The 13748-nt window shown below is 37.9% G+C and overlaps 1 protein-coding gene and 1 long non-coding RNA gene across 3 annotated transcripts in view; one reads left to right on the top strand and one right to left on the bottom strand.

The window, feature by feature from the left end:
- The window catches only part of HOMER1 (homer scaffold protein 1), a 94366-nt gene extending 88006 nt beyond the window's left edge, over positions 1–6360 (top strand). For both annotated transcript variants that reach the window (XM_063127980.1, XM_063127979.1), the window contains 2 exons: positions 1370–1450; positions 3097–6360. In XM_063127980.1, the coding sequence (XP_062984050.1) occupies positions 1370–1450; positions 3097–3285 (270 nt within the window). In that variant the 3' untranslated portion in view covers positions 3286–6360. The remainder of the gene's footprint in view (positions 1–1369; positions 1451–3096) is intronic.
- A 3625-nt stretch (positions 6361–9985) lies between these two features.
- Positions 9986–12606, bottom strand: LOC134399905 (uncharacterized). The gene is made up of 2 exons (XR_010025552.1): positions 12131–12606; positions 9986–12014 (listed from the first exon to the last, which is right to left on the bottom strand). It is a non-coding gene; the product is annotated as an uncharacterized LOC134399905 (long non-coding RNA).
- Between the last annotated feature and the right edge of the window lie 1142 nt (positions 12607–13748).

Here is a 13748-nt window from a genome sequence, read left to right as displayed (position 1 = left end):
GTGGTAGTGGTATGAGGAGCTGAGGCAAAATCTCGGAAGATTTGGAAGTGTCATGAAACCTGACACTTTTGTAAACTTCAGGGTTCCATGAGAAAGCTGATACCTCCCCTTCGTTTCTCAGTGGCCTCGTTTTGGCTACAATCCTGGTGACAACCACTACCGGAGTTCAGTGTTAAAAACGGTTCCAGCACAAGCTTGGAAAGTCCAGGTGCTCCATCAGTAAAGGGTTGGTTACATAAAATATGGCGCATGATCTCAGTGGTCAAATGAACGTATTGTATAGGGATGTGCGATGGAAGGCAAAATGAAAATATGTTTGTTGAGAAACATGCTTTGTTCTTTTGTAAAGACAACGTTCAGAATTTATTAATCTTCCAAATATACTTACCTTTTTTGTCTATTCTGTGTTTATGAATTTTTAAAAAATAATTAGATAAATATGTGTTTGTGCCAAAGTGTGCATTTATTTCAAAAGGCAGTAGATTCACTATGCCCTTTTTAGACGTGAGAAAGCATGGTAACAAATAGACCTCAACCTGTTTCTAAAAGATTACTTTTATATACTGGTTTTAAGTGCCTGAAAAGTCTGGTGTGTTTGGATTAAAGGTACTTACTGTAGAGATTATGACCGGCAGAATGACCCCATCAGTATGGAGCCTTGCATTGGTGGGAAGTTCAAAAAGCATCTCTGCTGCTTCTAGTAGAGCACACTCACTTCCCCAAAGAGTGAATAATAGGCCGGGATTGCCTTTTCATATCACATCTATCATCCTGGAAGCATATTATTCTTTTTCTGTCAGTAATTGGCACCAGATGTTTCAGAGGACAGTTCGAGATACCTCACTGCAGTTCTGAAATAACATGCCTTCAGGGAAGTTACTTCCTAGTCACCTAACTAGTAGAATTTTATTCTACTGAGAAGTGTTGTGGCATTTGCTACTTCCATAAACATCTGTTTTAAATTTCGTAATCCTTGCTTTTGCATCTCTAAAGCTTCTTGCACTGTGTAGGTATTTGTTGCAGCATTAGCAATATTGAGCCATATCTTGGGTGCATTGGCATAGGAATATGCTCTTACGTATTATGTTGACATAATATTTATTTAAATTAAAGATTAAACCTGGCTCGCTAGATTACAGTGAAACGAAAGCCACTATGAGATTTCTTCTCTGCACTAATTCAGAATGAAGTTGATGTAAATTCATGACCCACGTTGAACTGTGCACCACATTCTGATTGTTGTTTGAGGGGAATAAATTATAGGAATTGCTAATGTTTCAGGAACCAGCCAATCAGGGTCAGTTCTGATATAACGATGAAAGTTAGTATCTGCACTAAGTTGGGCTAATGTGCTGTTCTGTCTCCTTAGGAGATCGAAAAACTGAGACAAGAAATTGATAATGCTAGAGAGCTTCAGGCACAGAGGGACTCCTTAACTCAGAAGCTACAAGTAAGTAACAGTTTGGAAGAAAGAAGGTGGAGAGTTACAGACTTATTCAGTCATTTCGGGGTGACAATACGAGTGGTTCCCCCCCTTACTGCTTTGTTGTAGTGCTCTGTTCTTGCAACAGTTCTTTCACTATGAATATATGTAACGGAGGGAGAGAAACCATTTTTTTAAAAAATGAAGATATAGTGCCTTGTTCTGGAGAGGAGGAGTGCAGATCCCTCAAAAACATTATTGGTGACTAACCACTGCTTGGGGTGGGGAATAGCCTTGCACACTCTTTTCTTTTTTCTAATTAAAGGATTACGTGAGTACTCATGGATTTAAGCAGGGGCCAAACTAGTGTGTAAATGTCTTTTTAAAAGTAGTAGCTGGTAGAGGGGACCTGATTAGGATTGGGTCCCTGGCCAGGGTAGGGGGGCTTTGACTCTTTGCTCTCCACTGCAATCCCAAACCAGAATAGACCCCCGTACCTGCTATTTGCATTGGAAGGAAAGCTTGCTTTCATTGCAGTGGAGTCTTTCCCCCCCAATGTAGATAGCAGGCATGAGAGATGATCCAGATTGGGGGCCTAGCAGGGGTTTAAAGGCCCCCAACTCTCCTGCTTGGATCTCAGTCTGGATGGGACCCACATGAATGGTGTCTTGTCCAGTTTGGTCTTGATGAGTAACAACAATTTGGGCAGAGTAGCTAGGATGAAAGCCTGCCAAGCACCATCACCAAGTAAATAATCTTTCTTTTACTCTGCTGTGCAGTTTATGGTAGGAGTTTTAGTGTTCATAGCTTTTGGAGCTTTATTCAAATTGTTATAGGCATTGATGTTTTTCATCGTGTCAAATGAGCACGTGCATTAGCTCTTTATTGCTTTACAGTTCTCACAAGTGCCTGGTCAGGTTACTCGGTAATAAGCAGCGAGATTGTAGACCTGTACAAATGATGTCACGATCTATTATTAACCAGATAATGCACTGCATTTTTTTCTGAGATGTGACACCATTCAGTGGAATATGTGCCCTTGAGGAATTTATAAAACAGCTTCATAAATAAGTGGACAAAAGCAACCTTTGCAAAACTGTTTTGAGGTGACAGTTTTTTTCTGCGTGGAAATTAACATTTTTAAGTGAAGTTAGCATTCAGTAGGTTAAAGTTTAACCATCCTCTTAAGTATGACTTGAATGTGAACATGACCAAAATACAGTCTTGCTTTTAAAACCATATATACGTGGAAGGATTTTAAAATGATTACACTATAAGTTTGCTAAATTAATAAAGAGGCAGGGCATGCAAAATACTATTGAGCAGGCAGCCTCCACACCTCTGGCCTATATTCCCTTCCTTATTTTCCCAGAAGCAGTGGCAAAAGCACCCTTCTGTCCATGCATTTGTAGCCACAATATGGTGTCCATGATCATTCTGTTTCTGTCCTAGGCGTTTGGAAGGTGAGCCTTGCTTCTCAGTTGTGAGACAGGGAGCGTTGTCTAGAACACGACCGTCTTTACACAAAGATGTGTAATATGATAATTATAGTGCTAGAAGGACTCCTTTCAGCATAGCTTGCATTAATTACTCCGGCTCCATGCTAGCAGAAAATAAAATAAAAGCGTTTTACTGTATTTGCAAATGATACATAATGCATATTTTTCTTAAAGGAAGTGGAAGTTCGAAACAAAGACCTAGAAGGACAACTGTCTGATCTAGAGCAGCGTCTGGAGAAAAGCCAGAATGAACAAGAAGCTTTTCGCAATAACTTGAAAACACTTTTAGAAATTCTTGATGGCAAAATCTTTGAACTGACAGAACTCCGAGATAACCTGGCCAAGCTAATAGAATGCAGCTAAAGAAAATGGGATCTCAGTGCCAACTTTCTTAAAGATGCGCTGTCTCTCTTCATAGGACTTCGTTGGGCTCTGCATCAAAGTTGCACAAAATTGGGAAAATGCTCCTCCAGGAGGGCCTATTTTAAATTTTCAACAATATATTTCAGTGTAAAATTTTAGAATTCAGCTTGTAGCTAGTTGGGAAAAAAATAACTTGAATTACAAATTACCTCCTTGTATATAATTGGCCATAGATAACTCGAAAGATATTAACAGTAATTGAATGCAATCCTTTTCTAATTATTAGCCAGTGAAATAACGAGAAGTGCCCCAAATGACATCCCTTTTAGTGTTAGACATAATGTAGATGATCTGTTTTATTTTATTTTGTTGGTTAAGGGCACAGTCTTATGCATGCTTAGACTGAACGAAAGGCCTACAGCTCCCAGCATGCCCTAGCCAACTATGGTGGCTGGGGAATTCTGGGAATTGTACAACTTATTTCTGTCTAAACATGCATAGGATTGTGTCCTACGGTACCTAATTGCTGTGTTTTGTGCAAGAACTTTGTGATGACAGCCCTGTCTTTTGTTGTAATCTTAATAATTTCTCAGGATATTTTGCACTGTTAAGAAACAGTGCATCACCAATTAATTCTTGCCAGGAGTGAGAGAGAGTTGCATCTTTAATTCTAACCTAGTGAATAACTGCTTGTATAGAGCTCTTCCCATTTTTATACTGGAAGATACTGTATTTATTTATGATGTTCACTCTGGTGTTCTATAATATTGTCCAGTGTATGGTTTACTTTCCCCTATTTAAGTCCATATATGTAGAAGTTCTGTATTCCATTTTGTTACACATTTTGAAGCCAATCTATGAAGACAGGTGAGTCCCTTGAAAGTATTTTAAAATTTCCTATATAGAAATAAGAAATATAAGGATCAATCTAGTTCTATTAACAATTACATAGGTTTAATATTTACTGTTACCGAAATACGTTTTGATAATTTATTTAGCAAGAAACCTCATGTTCTGGAAACACAGTGATTGGCAGGGCATTCTCTTTAAATTGTCCTGGCTCAGTCATATATATATTTTTAAAACAATGTATAATCATAAGAAATTGAAATGGAGTGTTTTGTGTTTTTTCTGTTGGATCTTCACATCACATCTTTAGCAAAAAAAACCACACCAGGCAATATTCTGAACTTCAAAACAGGAATTGAATTCAGTTATCCTCAGTGAACATGTTTTTAAGTTGTTTTGATGTAATTTACAAAAGACTTTTGCCAAACATGTATTTCTTTATATAATATTTTTTATTTTAAAGAAAAAAAAGAAAAGAAAAGTAAGCCAAGTGTCAAATGTCTGCTTACTGAATGGGAACTGTATTATGGGACAATCTTGCTGTAAATTGTCTAATATTGGAGAGGATTTTGAAATATGAATGAAAAAGAATCAGACACAAGATGCACTGACCTTTTATTTATACCCAGATTAATTTGAATATTAAATACAAAATCCAGCTTGAATATAAACTCTGTACGATAGACAATTTTTTCCACTTAAGGACTGCTATTCAAAACTAGATAATATAAGTCGGGTTTTTTATGTGTGTACTGTATGTATATACTGTATAATACACGCATTCTAATTTGTATTCCAAGTGGGAGAAATACATGGTTTAATTTATAAAATGCGGTTTTCTTTATCTGTAATTAACAGGTATCTCCTGAAATGCCAGGATTACCATTTAACTAAACTCTAAATTATCATGTATTATACTGTATGTACTGTACACATCATTTAAGTTTCATCCATACTTTAGAGTATTTTATCACTTATTTTTATTTATTATTGAGGAAAATATTTGTTCATTACATTCATAGGTAAAAGCTTTCTATGGTGATTTTTTTTAAAGACTTAATAGCTAGATGTTGACGATGTGTAATTTTATCAGGTCCAGGATAGTAGCAATTACCTGATTTTAATTTACCTGGAGAAGTTTGTACCTGATTCTCTCGCTATATGAGTGTCAATTGGAAACATCTTCAGCAAAGTATAAAATTGGTGTAATTTGTGGGAGGAATGAAACATGTTCATGCTGGGTGTTCCTAATTATAACAAGTTAGAGCAGAAATATGATGGCAAAAAATGTAACATTATTTTTAATGAGATCAAAATTTTTAATACAATGACATTTACATGTGGGAAAATAGTTTACAAAATATTTCCACTTAAATGCTGTGTATATGTGTGGTACAAGAAATTTCTTTGTATATGTACACACACATATGTATATACAGTATATGGAAAAATTTAAATGTGCACATTTTTAATATTTTCCTATTGAAATTAAATTTAAAAATTGGAAATCAATATTTGAGAATTTCTTTTCTCATGTATATTAAGATGCTTGACTTTGGGTTCTTTTGTTTATAAAAATAAAATCTATGAGGGCTGCACCATTGAATTCCCAAAAAGTCATCTAACATGTATATGGGATAAGGTGGACTTAAGTGCACATATAAATAAAATCCTATTGTTAAGAATATTTTAATGGACATTTACAGTCGGTGGGTGTTTAGAAACTGTAGAAATTGTACTCCGAAGTTCCTGATTAGGTGGTTATACCTACTGTAGCCTCTACACTTCTGTATTATTAAGATAATAATTGGCATATTAGAAAAAGTGATTTTTCCCAGCAACAGGTATTACATATTGTATCTTATCTTAAGAGAAACTGTGGGAATATATATGCCAGAAAATAATGTTGGGAATTGTAGACTAAAAAAAAAGCAAACAAGAACTTACATAGGAGAACAATCACATTGTGTATAACTTGTTATATGACAAGTATTGAGTCTTGTTAAAAACAACTCTTTTAAAACCCAACAAAATACAATTTTTATTTTGAAATACAATTGCTGTTCTGGAGAATGTACTTTACTCATTTTCTTTTCTTCTTGAACTCTTTTTAAGTATTACAAACTGTTCAATGGATGGCAGCATTTACCTTAATCCTTCAGGTGCTACTGGATTTTGAATTAGAGTGTCATGTTGTGAAATTCTGACTTTGACATAAAAAGGTTTTATAAGTATACCCCTGTCTGGAAGTTGGTTATTGGAGCCTCTTTCTCATAACTCTGCTCCAGAATGTTCTAGCAAATTGAGTCTTCCACTATCTACCCTAGAATTACCTGTTCCAGAACACAAGATTCAGCAAATGAAAATGGGACAATAGTTCTTGGATTGCGGAACAACCCCTATGCATGTTCACTCTGAATTAAGTTCCACTGTGTCCAATATGGTTTAATGCCTAATAAGTATTCTTAGAATTGCAGCCATAGAAAACAAGATAGAGCAAGACAGAGTGTTAAATTAGTTGGTCAGGTCTCCAAGAAATCCACTTCACAGGTAAGCTAGGGCATATAAAGGTCAATTTTCTGACTGCATCTATGTGAGATTTGTGGTGATCATAAATATAGGGTTGGATTCAGAGTTGCCCTTACCCAATTGGAGATTCTTACCATTTGTAGAAGGAATTGAAATTCAATGGAAGCTCCCTTGGGAGGAAGGGGTACGAGGGAGGGAGGAATTTTTCACTGATTCCTCCTTCTTTCCATGTTCTCTCCCACACTATTTCAGAGGGATCCCAATCCTCCTGAGCAGATTTTCAGGGGACTGCAGTAGGAGGGAGGGATTCTCAAAAATAACCCCTTCCCCTCTACCAGCGGCAACGTGAATGGAGTTTAGCTTACAGGAACTTTTTATCCAAGCCAAAATTATATTATATAAAAGATAATAGGCAAACATATATTGCTTTAAAATGAATGGGACTGTGATTCTATGGACACTTTTGCATAGCCTCAGTGAATTTAACGGGAGTTACTTCCAAGTAAATGTGCATAGGACTGAGCTGTAAATTAGCTTTCCCTAACTTTGTTGCTAGCCCCCTCCTTACAAAGACAAGGTTCCTTTTGGGAGACATAAATAGATTGTGTCAGAATGCCGTATGTAAAACCTTGGACCAAAATATTGCCACACTTTGATACTTGATAGCAGCTTAGTGGTAAGCAATGCTTAAACCTGGGTATCCTCGTTGGTGGATTAATTAACTAACTGCGCAGGATAGGATTAATTAAATGTTGACAGCCATAGCAAAATTGTAGTTGTTCCAACAGCACAAAAAAGCGTGAACTTTGGTTGATATCAGGAAAAAGGAAGCATTGCTGAGAAGCTACTTTCCCTGGCTGAGCCCGTCTCCCAGAGCAGCCTCCTGAAGCCCTGAAGAAATAGCCATGGAATAAAAGAAGAAGGTACACGTTACTGTCCTGGCCTGCAGCTGCTTTTGTCATAAGCTGTGCCTCCTAAAGCTGGAAGGAACTACAAAGAGTCCTGTGGCACTTATTCAGACTAACATGTGTGACCTCTGGTGTAAATTGAGTGATGCATTGGATTTTATATACATGGAAAAGTGAACAGACTTCCTGACCCTGTTCAGACGACATGCTAAGCCACGGTGGTTAAGCACTTTGAGCTAAACATTATGGCTTAGCGTGTTGTGGGAACCATTCCTAACCATGGTGGCTACCTAACCACTGTTTAAACACACCCACTACCCATTTGCTGCAAAAGCGTTAGCGGCCTAACTATGGCTTAGTGTGTTGTCTGAACAGGCTGCAAAAGTATATTGGTGAGACTTGCAGCAAAATGTGCTCCTATTCAGAGTACCAGGCAGCCAGCCGTGTGCCCTCCTCTTCCAGGATACTCTGTTCCATTCCAGTCTCCATCCCCCATTTTCCTGGTCATCCCTCATCCTGCCCTTTCAGCATTTCATGCTCAGTTCTTGTTGGGCTCTTTGTTTGTTTTTATTCCTCTCTCCCTTAAAAGTTATTTTTCTAAAGATATTCTATAGTTCTTCAAATCCGCTCATACTTCCCTTTTGTGTGTGATTCATGCCATTTTGCCTACATTAGAAGCCACGCTCAGAGAATGAGTTTGCTATTAGTATGTAGGATGAAGTCGTAAAAGTATTTTCTCAGAGTGAGCCCCCTATATAATTCCATCAGATTAGAAACATTCTGAGTTTTAAAAGGGATACGGTCCTACTCTGGAGCTTGGCTGCAATAGGCATCCTTCTGCTGCTTTTCTAAGCTTTTTAGGGTGTACGTAACTATTCCATAAAAGCATTTGGTACTACTTCTTGCAGGATAATATGCAGCCATGCCATAGCTGGCAAAGGCATTATTCCATAGCCTAAACTTGGCATATAAAGGTTGCGTCAAAGCACTATAAAAAAACTAAATATTGTTATTGCTCATTTAAATGTGCTTTCAAATCTTGAAGTTGCTGTGACATTGTATGACACTAAGGCTATAATCCTATACGCACTGAACTGAGCAAACATGTATAGGATTATTTTCTAAGCCTTTCTTCAAATGCAGCAGCCTTTAGTTTTTTGCACACATAAAACAGTACTCTGCAATCTTTTTAAAAAATACATTAGGTTTTTGGTAATTCAGTTTTGGACCACAGTTCCCACCAGCCACAACCAGCATGTGCAATGCCAGTCCTTATGGGAGTTGTAGTCTAAAACATCAGGAGGGCACCAGGTCAGGGTAAGCTGGCATAGAAGCACCATCCACATTGCTGCTGGACTCTTCTGGTTTGCCACAATAGGAGGAAACAAATGTGATCGGAAGTATATTTTTATTCATTGTGTCAAGAAGCATGGAGTTATCTTCCTTTACTAGAAAGCACCAGCATCTTGAGGAATTAATACAGTAGTAACAGTGCTTGGCTAAAGAACAGAGTCCTTGCTGTTGAAAGAAAGAATGTACTTAAGAGGTAGGTATAAAAAACAAAAGGATGATTGCTGAGCAAGAAGTGTAATTATTATTTTTCTAAAAAAAATGACATCTTTGAATCTGAATGATTTATTTATTTTTAGTTAAAATTTTAAAAAGAAATGTTAAAAAATGGATCCTTACCAAGGCTAGAGCATGTCTGACAGTAAGATTTTCCTTGTCTGTAGGGTGGAAGCTATTATGTCCTCCTTTTCTTTACAGTGGCTCCTAGTATCATATGCTAAATGGGCTGTATGGAGGGGAAGGAGAGAGATAGGTACAGCAAAAGGGGGTTGTGCAACCTTCAAAATGCTGAGAAACCAGAAAAGGCGGCAGTTGCCATATATGGATCTGTTAAGAACAAAAGATCAAGAAGAAAATGTCATAATTCAAGGTTATTGTTTATTGAACTTTTCACCTTCAGAGTTCTCATAATCGTAATTCCCTTCCTCAAGGGTATTCCACAACTCCAACAAGTACCATCACTTGCTCTTCTAAAGGCACTAGCTTAAAAGTGGTTTTAAGTTCACCTCACAACTCACGCTCTTAGCCAAGACCAGTTCTCAAAATCTCATGTAAATGGAAGTGTGCCATTGCAGGTATGTTTCACATCTTCACATCTGAACTCTATGGGCAGGCTGGCCTAGTTGTCCCTTGCATGGTGGAATAACAGGATAAGAAGAGATCCTCTGACATCAAGTGAAAATATCTTCTATTCAGCCCATGAGCATGCAGAAGGTAGGTAAGGGACTGCTTGTGCGGGTCATAACTGTACAAATAATACACTAGCACAACTGTTTTAGAGAACTGAGCAGCCCTAGTCTTTTAAACAAATGTGATATAATTTCTAAGAAATGAAAGAAACTATGTTCAAATAAATATCCTTTATTAAAGAAAACAAAGGAACAATTTTAAGCACCAAAAACTTTTAAGTATGTTGTTACATTGCATGTACAAGAGACAAGTCATTCAGGACTTTGGGTACAGGTTTGAATTTTGAAGCCGTGATAGTAAAAAAAAAAAACATGAAGTACGAAGCGATACAGTTAAGTTGCAGAAAGGCTGCACTACAGGGAGGGGGGGAGCAAAAAGGCAAACAGTTAAACCTGTTCTAGTTTTCAAAATATTGCTAAGAATGCTCATTTATGATTCTTGCTTAATACTTTAGAACACTGAGCATTATTAAGGTATTGCAAGTTTGCTGGAGCATTTTAGAAATGTAATGTCCATGTACAATGTCTATTAAATACAATTGTGTTAAAGAAGTGTGCTGATTTTTATTCTACTCGTTGTACTAAGTTAGTGAATGGTGAATCAGTTTTCCTTTTGATTTTTTTTTTTAGTTTTTCAAAAATGAAGTATTCCATTAACATTTAACAAGGTTTACCCATGCAAAATAATCAACAGCCGTCCACATTTCAGCAAACATGTTAACACAGCTCTGCTCTTGCAGTTCATTAGATGACATAAATGTCAAGTAGGTTGTTGCCACAGGAATGGTAAGACTAAGGACCAAAGAAACTGTGACTTTGGGAGTTCAGTCACTGCATTTATTTTTTTAAAAAAGGCAAAAGCAAACAGGAGTGGAGGGGGTTGGTTTGGATTGGGGCCATAGTGCTGTTTTGTTTTGTTTTTTGGTTGATTGATTGGTTTTTAAACCTTTCCCCATGCATCATTTCCCCTATTTAATCCTACCCACCCACCTCTTGAAACTGCTGGTTGCCCATTGGCGAAACATACAGTACTTGTAAATTTTCCTCTGTGAGGAACTAACAGATTCAAGGGATGATTTAAATCAGGAAAATGGAGTTGGTTGGGGAGAGAATTACCAAAAATGCAGCATGGTCCCAGTCCTATTTGGAAACCTTTATGTATGCTTTTACCTTAAAAAACAAAACAAAAAACAACCTGAAGAGATCTGACAATGGATCTCCCAATTGCGTATTTTGGTTTGTCTTAATATCCTACTTCAAGTGCATAAACATAGCATGATAGTCTTCCTAAACAGTACAATTTCAGAATGCATGCAGAGGATTGCATGGTTTGAATGCACATTTGAATCCGCACTGAATGCGATACATATATACTGCCTATATACCTTTACAAAAGGGGAGGATGAATAGAATGGAATGGGGAAATCCTTGCTGCTAAATTCACGTGAGAGATAATTTATAAGATTACATCTTTCCCGGAAGCCATCAAAGTTACTAAGAAACCAAACCATAGAGATTCATATTAATGCCTCATTTGCCACTTGTGGGAAGTAGATGACACAGGACACGAGTGACAATATGCAGTAAACACAAGACTTAGGCCATGGCTAGACCAGGCCTATATCCCAGGATTGTCCCGGGATCATCCCTGGGCATCAAAAGGACACACAGGAATCCTTAGGTCTAGCTAAGGCCTTAGTTTCCGAAACCTGAAGATTACACATTTTATTACCATTGTTTTAAAGTGAAAATAATAATCTAACAGCACATCTATGGGGGATTTCTTGCTGTTATGTTTTTGCATTAATTTGCAAGGGTGAGAACTCGCATCTGCATATAGACAGCACAATTCAGTGTAGGGTTAATTATCACTCTTTCCCTTGTGTAGGCTGTATTCCCACAATTACCACCATGAACACAATGGAGCTGCAGGGAACACAGGCACCAAATGAAAATATCCAAATAGTAGGAAGTCTCCATGCCAGTTCAGCCAACTAGCATCCACAGTACTGCATAGTTTGTAAAGCCACCAAATCACAGCAATTCTATAGTTCTCAGGAATGTTCCCTAGGCAAGATCACCCTAACACACACTTTTCCTTTCCTGCCCCCTCATTGCAGGCAAACGTTGCTGAACAAAGATCCAAACATTTTGGCTGGCCCTGGTAGCCAAACATTGGCCGTTTCTACACAGTTTCTACACCTGCCTACACCTACACACAGGGGATCGTAGGAACAGGCAGGGTCGATCTCTCCATTTTCCTGGGATAATCCTTAGTGTAGAAAGGGCCATTGTTTCGACTAGCCAGTGAGGCATGGATTTATTGCTTCCTGATGCACAGGAACAAAAGTAGGTGTGTTGCTTTTTGTACCTGTCTGGGCAGGGATTTGTACAGAGGGGAGTGATGGGTGTTTCTAGAAAGCTCTCTTCTAACCCAAATCCTGCTGTGTCCAAGCACAAAAAACAGCCTGTTACATTTTTTAAAAGCACCATTCTGTGCCCAGGTTGGGCAGAACACTAAACCCATGACCACAAGGAGATTTAGCTTAAACTAACCAGTGTCTTATGTCTAAAAAAGGAACTGTGGTTTGAACCTGGCATCTCTAACACAGTGCCCATGGGTATCTCTCTTAGTGCCCACCAGGCTCTTCGCCCCTAATTTTTATTTATTTCATTATTATTATTATTATTATTATTATTATTATTATTATTATTTATATAGCACCATCAATGTACATGGTGCTGTACAGATTATACACAGTAAATAGATTTTTAAAACTAAAATATCCTTTTAACTGGGAAGCTGGTATGCTACAAAGCAAAGTGCTGCCCTCCAGTGCCATCTTTACTTGGGTTCAAATGAGTGGCTTTGCATTTTGGAACTCAGACCCCCGCTGCTGCTGTGTAATTAGGTTGCTGGGCATGTTGTTTTCTTTTAGTCTCACCAGTTTGCCTTCTGAGAAATGAATGTTTTATGACCAGCCATAGCAGCCCTTTTGTGAAAGTGCCCAATGACACACAACATTCCAAATGTACCCACCTACCCAAAAAGTCTGGGGACCCTTGATTTAAACGATGGCTTATTAAAACATGCCAGGATCATAAATCATAGCTTAATTTTGACTTCTTTCAATAAACTACACTTTAAACCAAGGATGGCTCTCGAGATGTTGTTTGACTAGAACTCCCATCAGTCCTAGCCAGCATAGTCAAAAATGAAGGTTGATGGGAGTTGCAGTCAAGCAACATCTGGAGGGGCACACATTCCCTATCCCTGCATTGAACAACCAGTTTGGTCTCGTTTAAACATAACAAACTATGGTTAGTTTACACCAGAAGTTGGACGCTGTAGCCATGCTAGAGAAAGAGGAGTATGTGAGCCTGTGTCTTGCCCAGCCCATTCCTATAGGACTAAATTATGGTTTAGCATTATGGCCAAACTGGGCCATGAATTCTCTGTATCAGTGGCACCTTTGAAGGAAATAATTGCTCCTATGGTAGAGCACAGTAGAGGTGCTCTCTGCTGTCAGCTAGAACTCTGATTGCTACTGGTGACTGTACATGTAGAGCCTTTGTAAGGGGCACATAGGTCAATCTCATATTTATTTGAACACACAAACTTCCTGGTTCAGTTAGGTAGAATCGGTTCACTCAGTATTAGGGAGGGGCCATTTGAGTGTAAAATCCACTCTTCATGTCACCCTGGCTACAAGACCAAGCACAAACTATTTCAGAGACATGTGAGCATCTGCATTAGTCAATGGAAAATAAATAAATTTCTGGCACCCAGGCCTGGAGAGTTTTAAATACCACACAAAAGATTTTTGTTTGCATGTTGTTGTTTTTTAAAGTTCAAATCTAGGAATTCCAAGTGAATTATCTTAAACAACAGATAAGGCTGGCTAAGCATCAGAAAACA

Source organism: Elgaria multicarinata, chromosome 6 (assembly GCF_023053635.1).
Source record: "Elgaria multicarinata webbii isolate HBS135686 ecotype San Diego chromosome 6, rElgMul1.1.pri, whole genome shotgun sequence".
In the NCBI taxonomy this organism is placed as follows: domain Eukaryota; kingdom Metazoa; phylum Chordata; class Lepidosauria; order Squamata; family Anguidae; genus Elgaria; species Elgaria multicarinata.
Note: the sequence above shows the minus strand (reverse complement) of the source record. Positions and strands in the feature narration are given on the sequence as shown.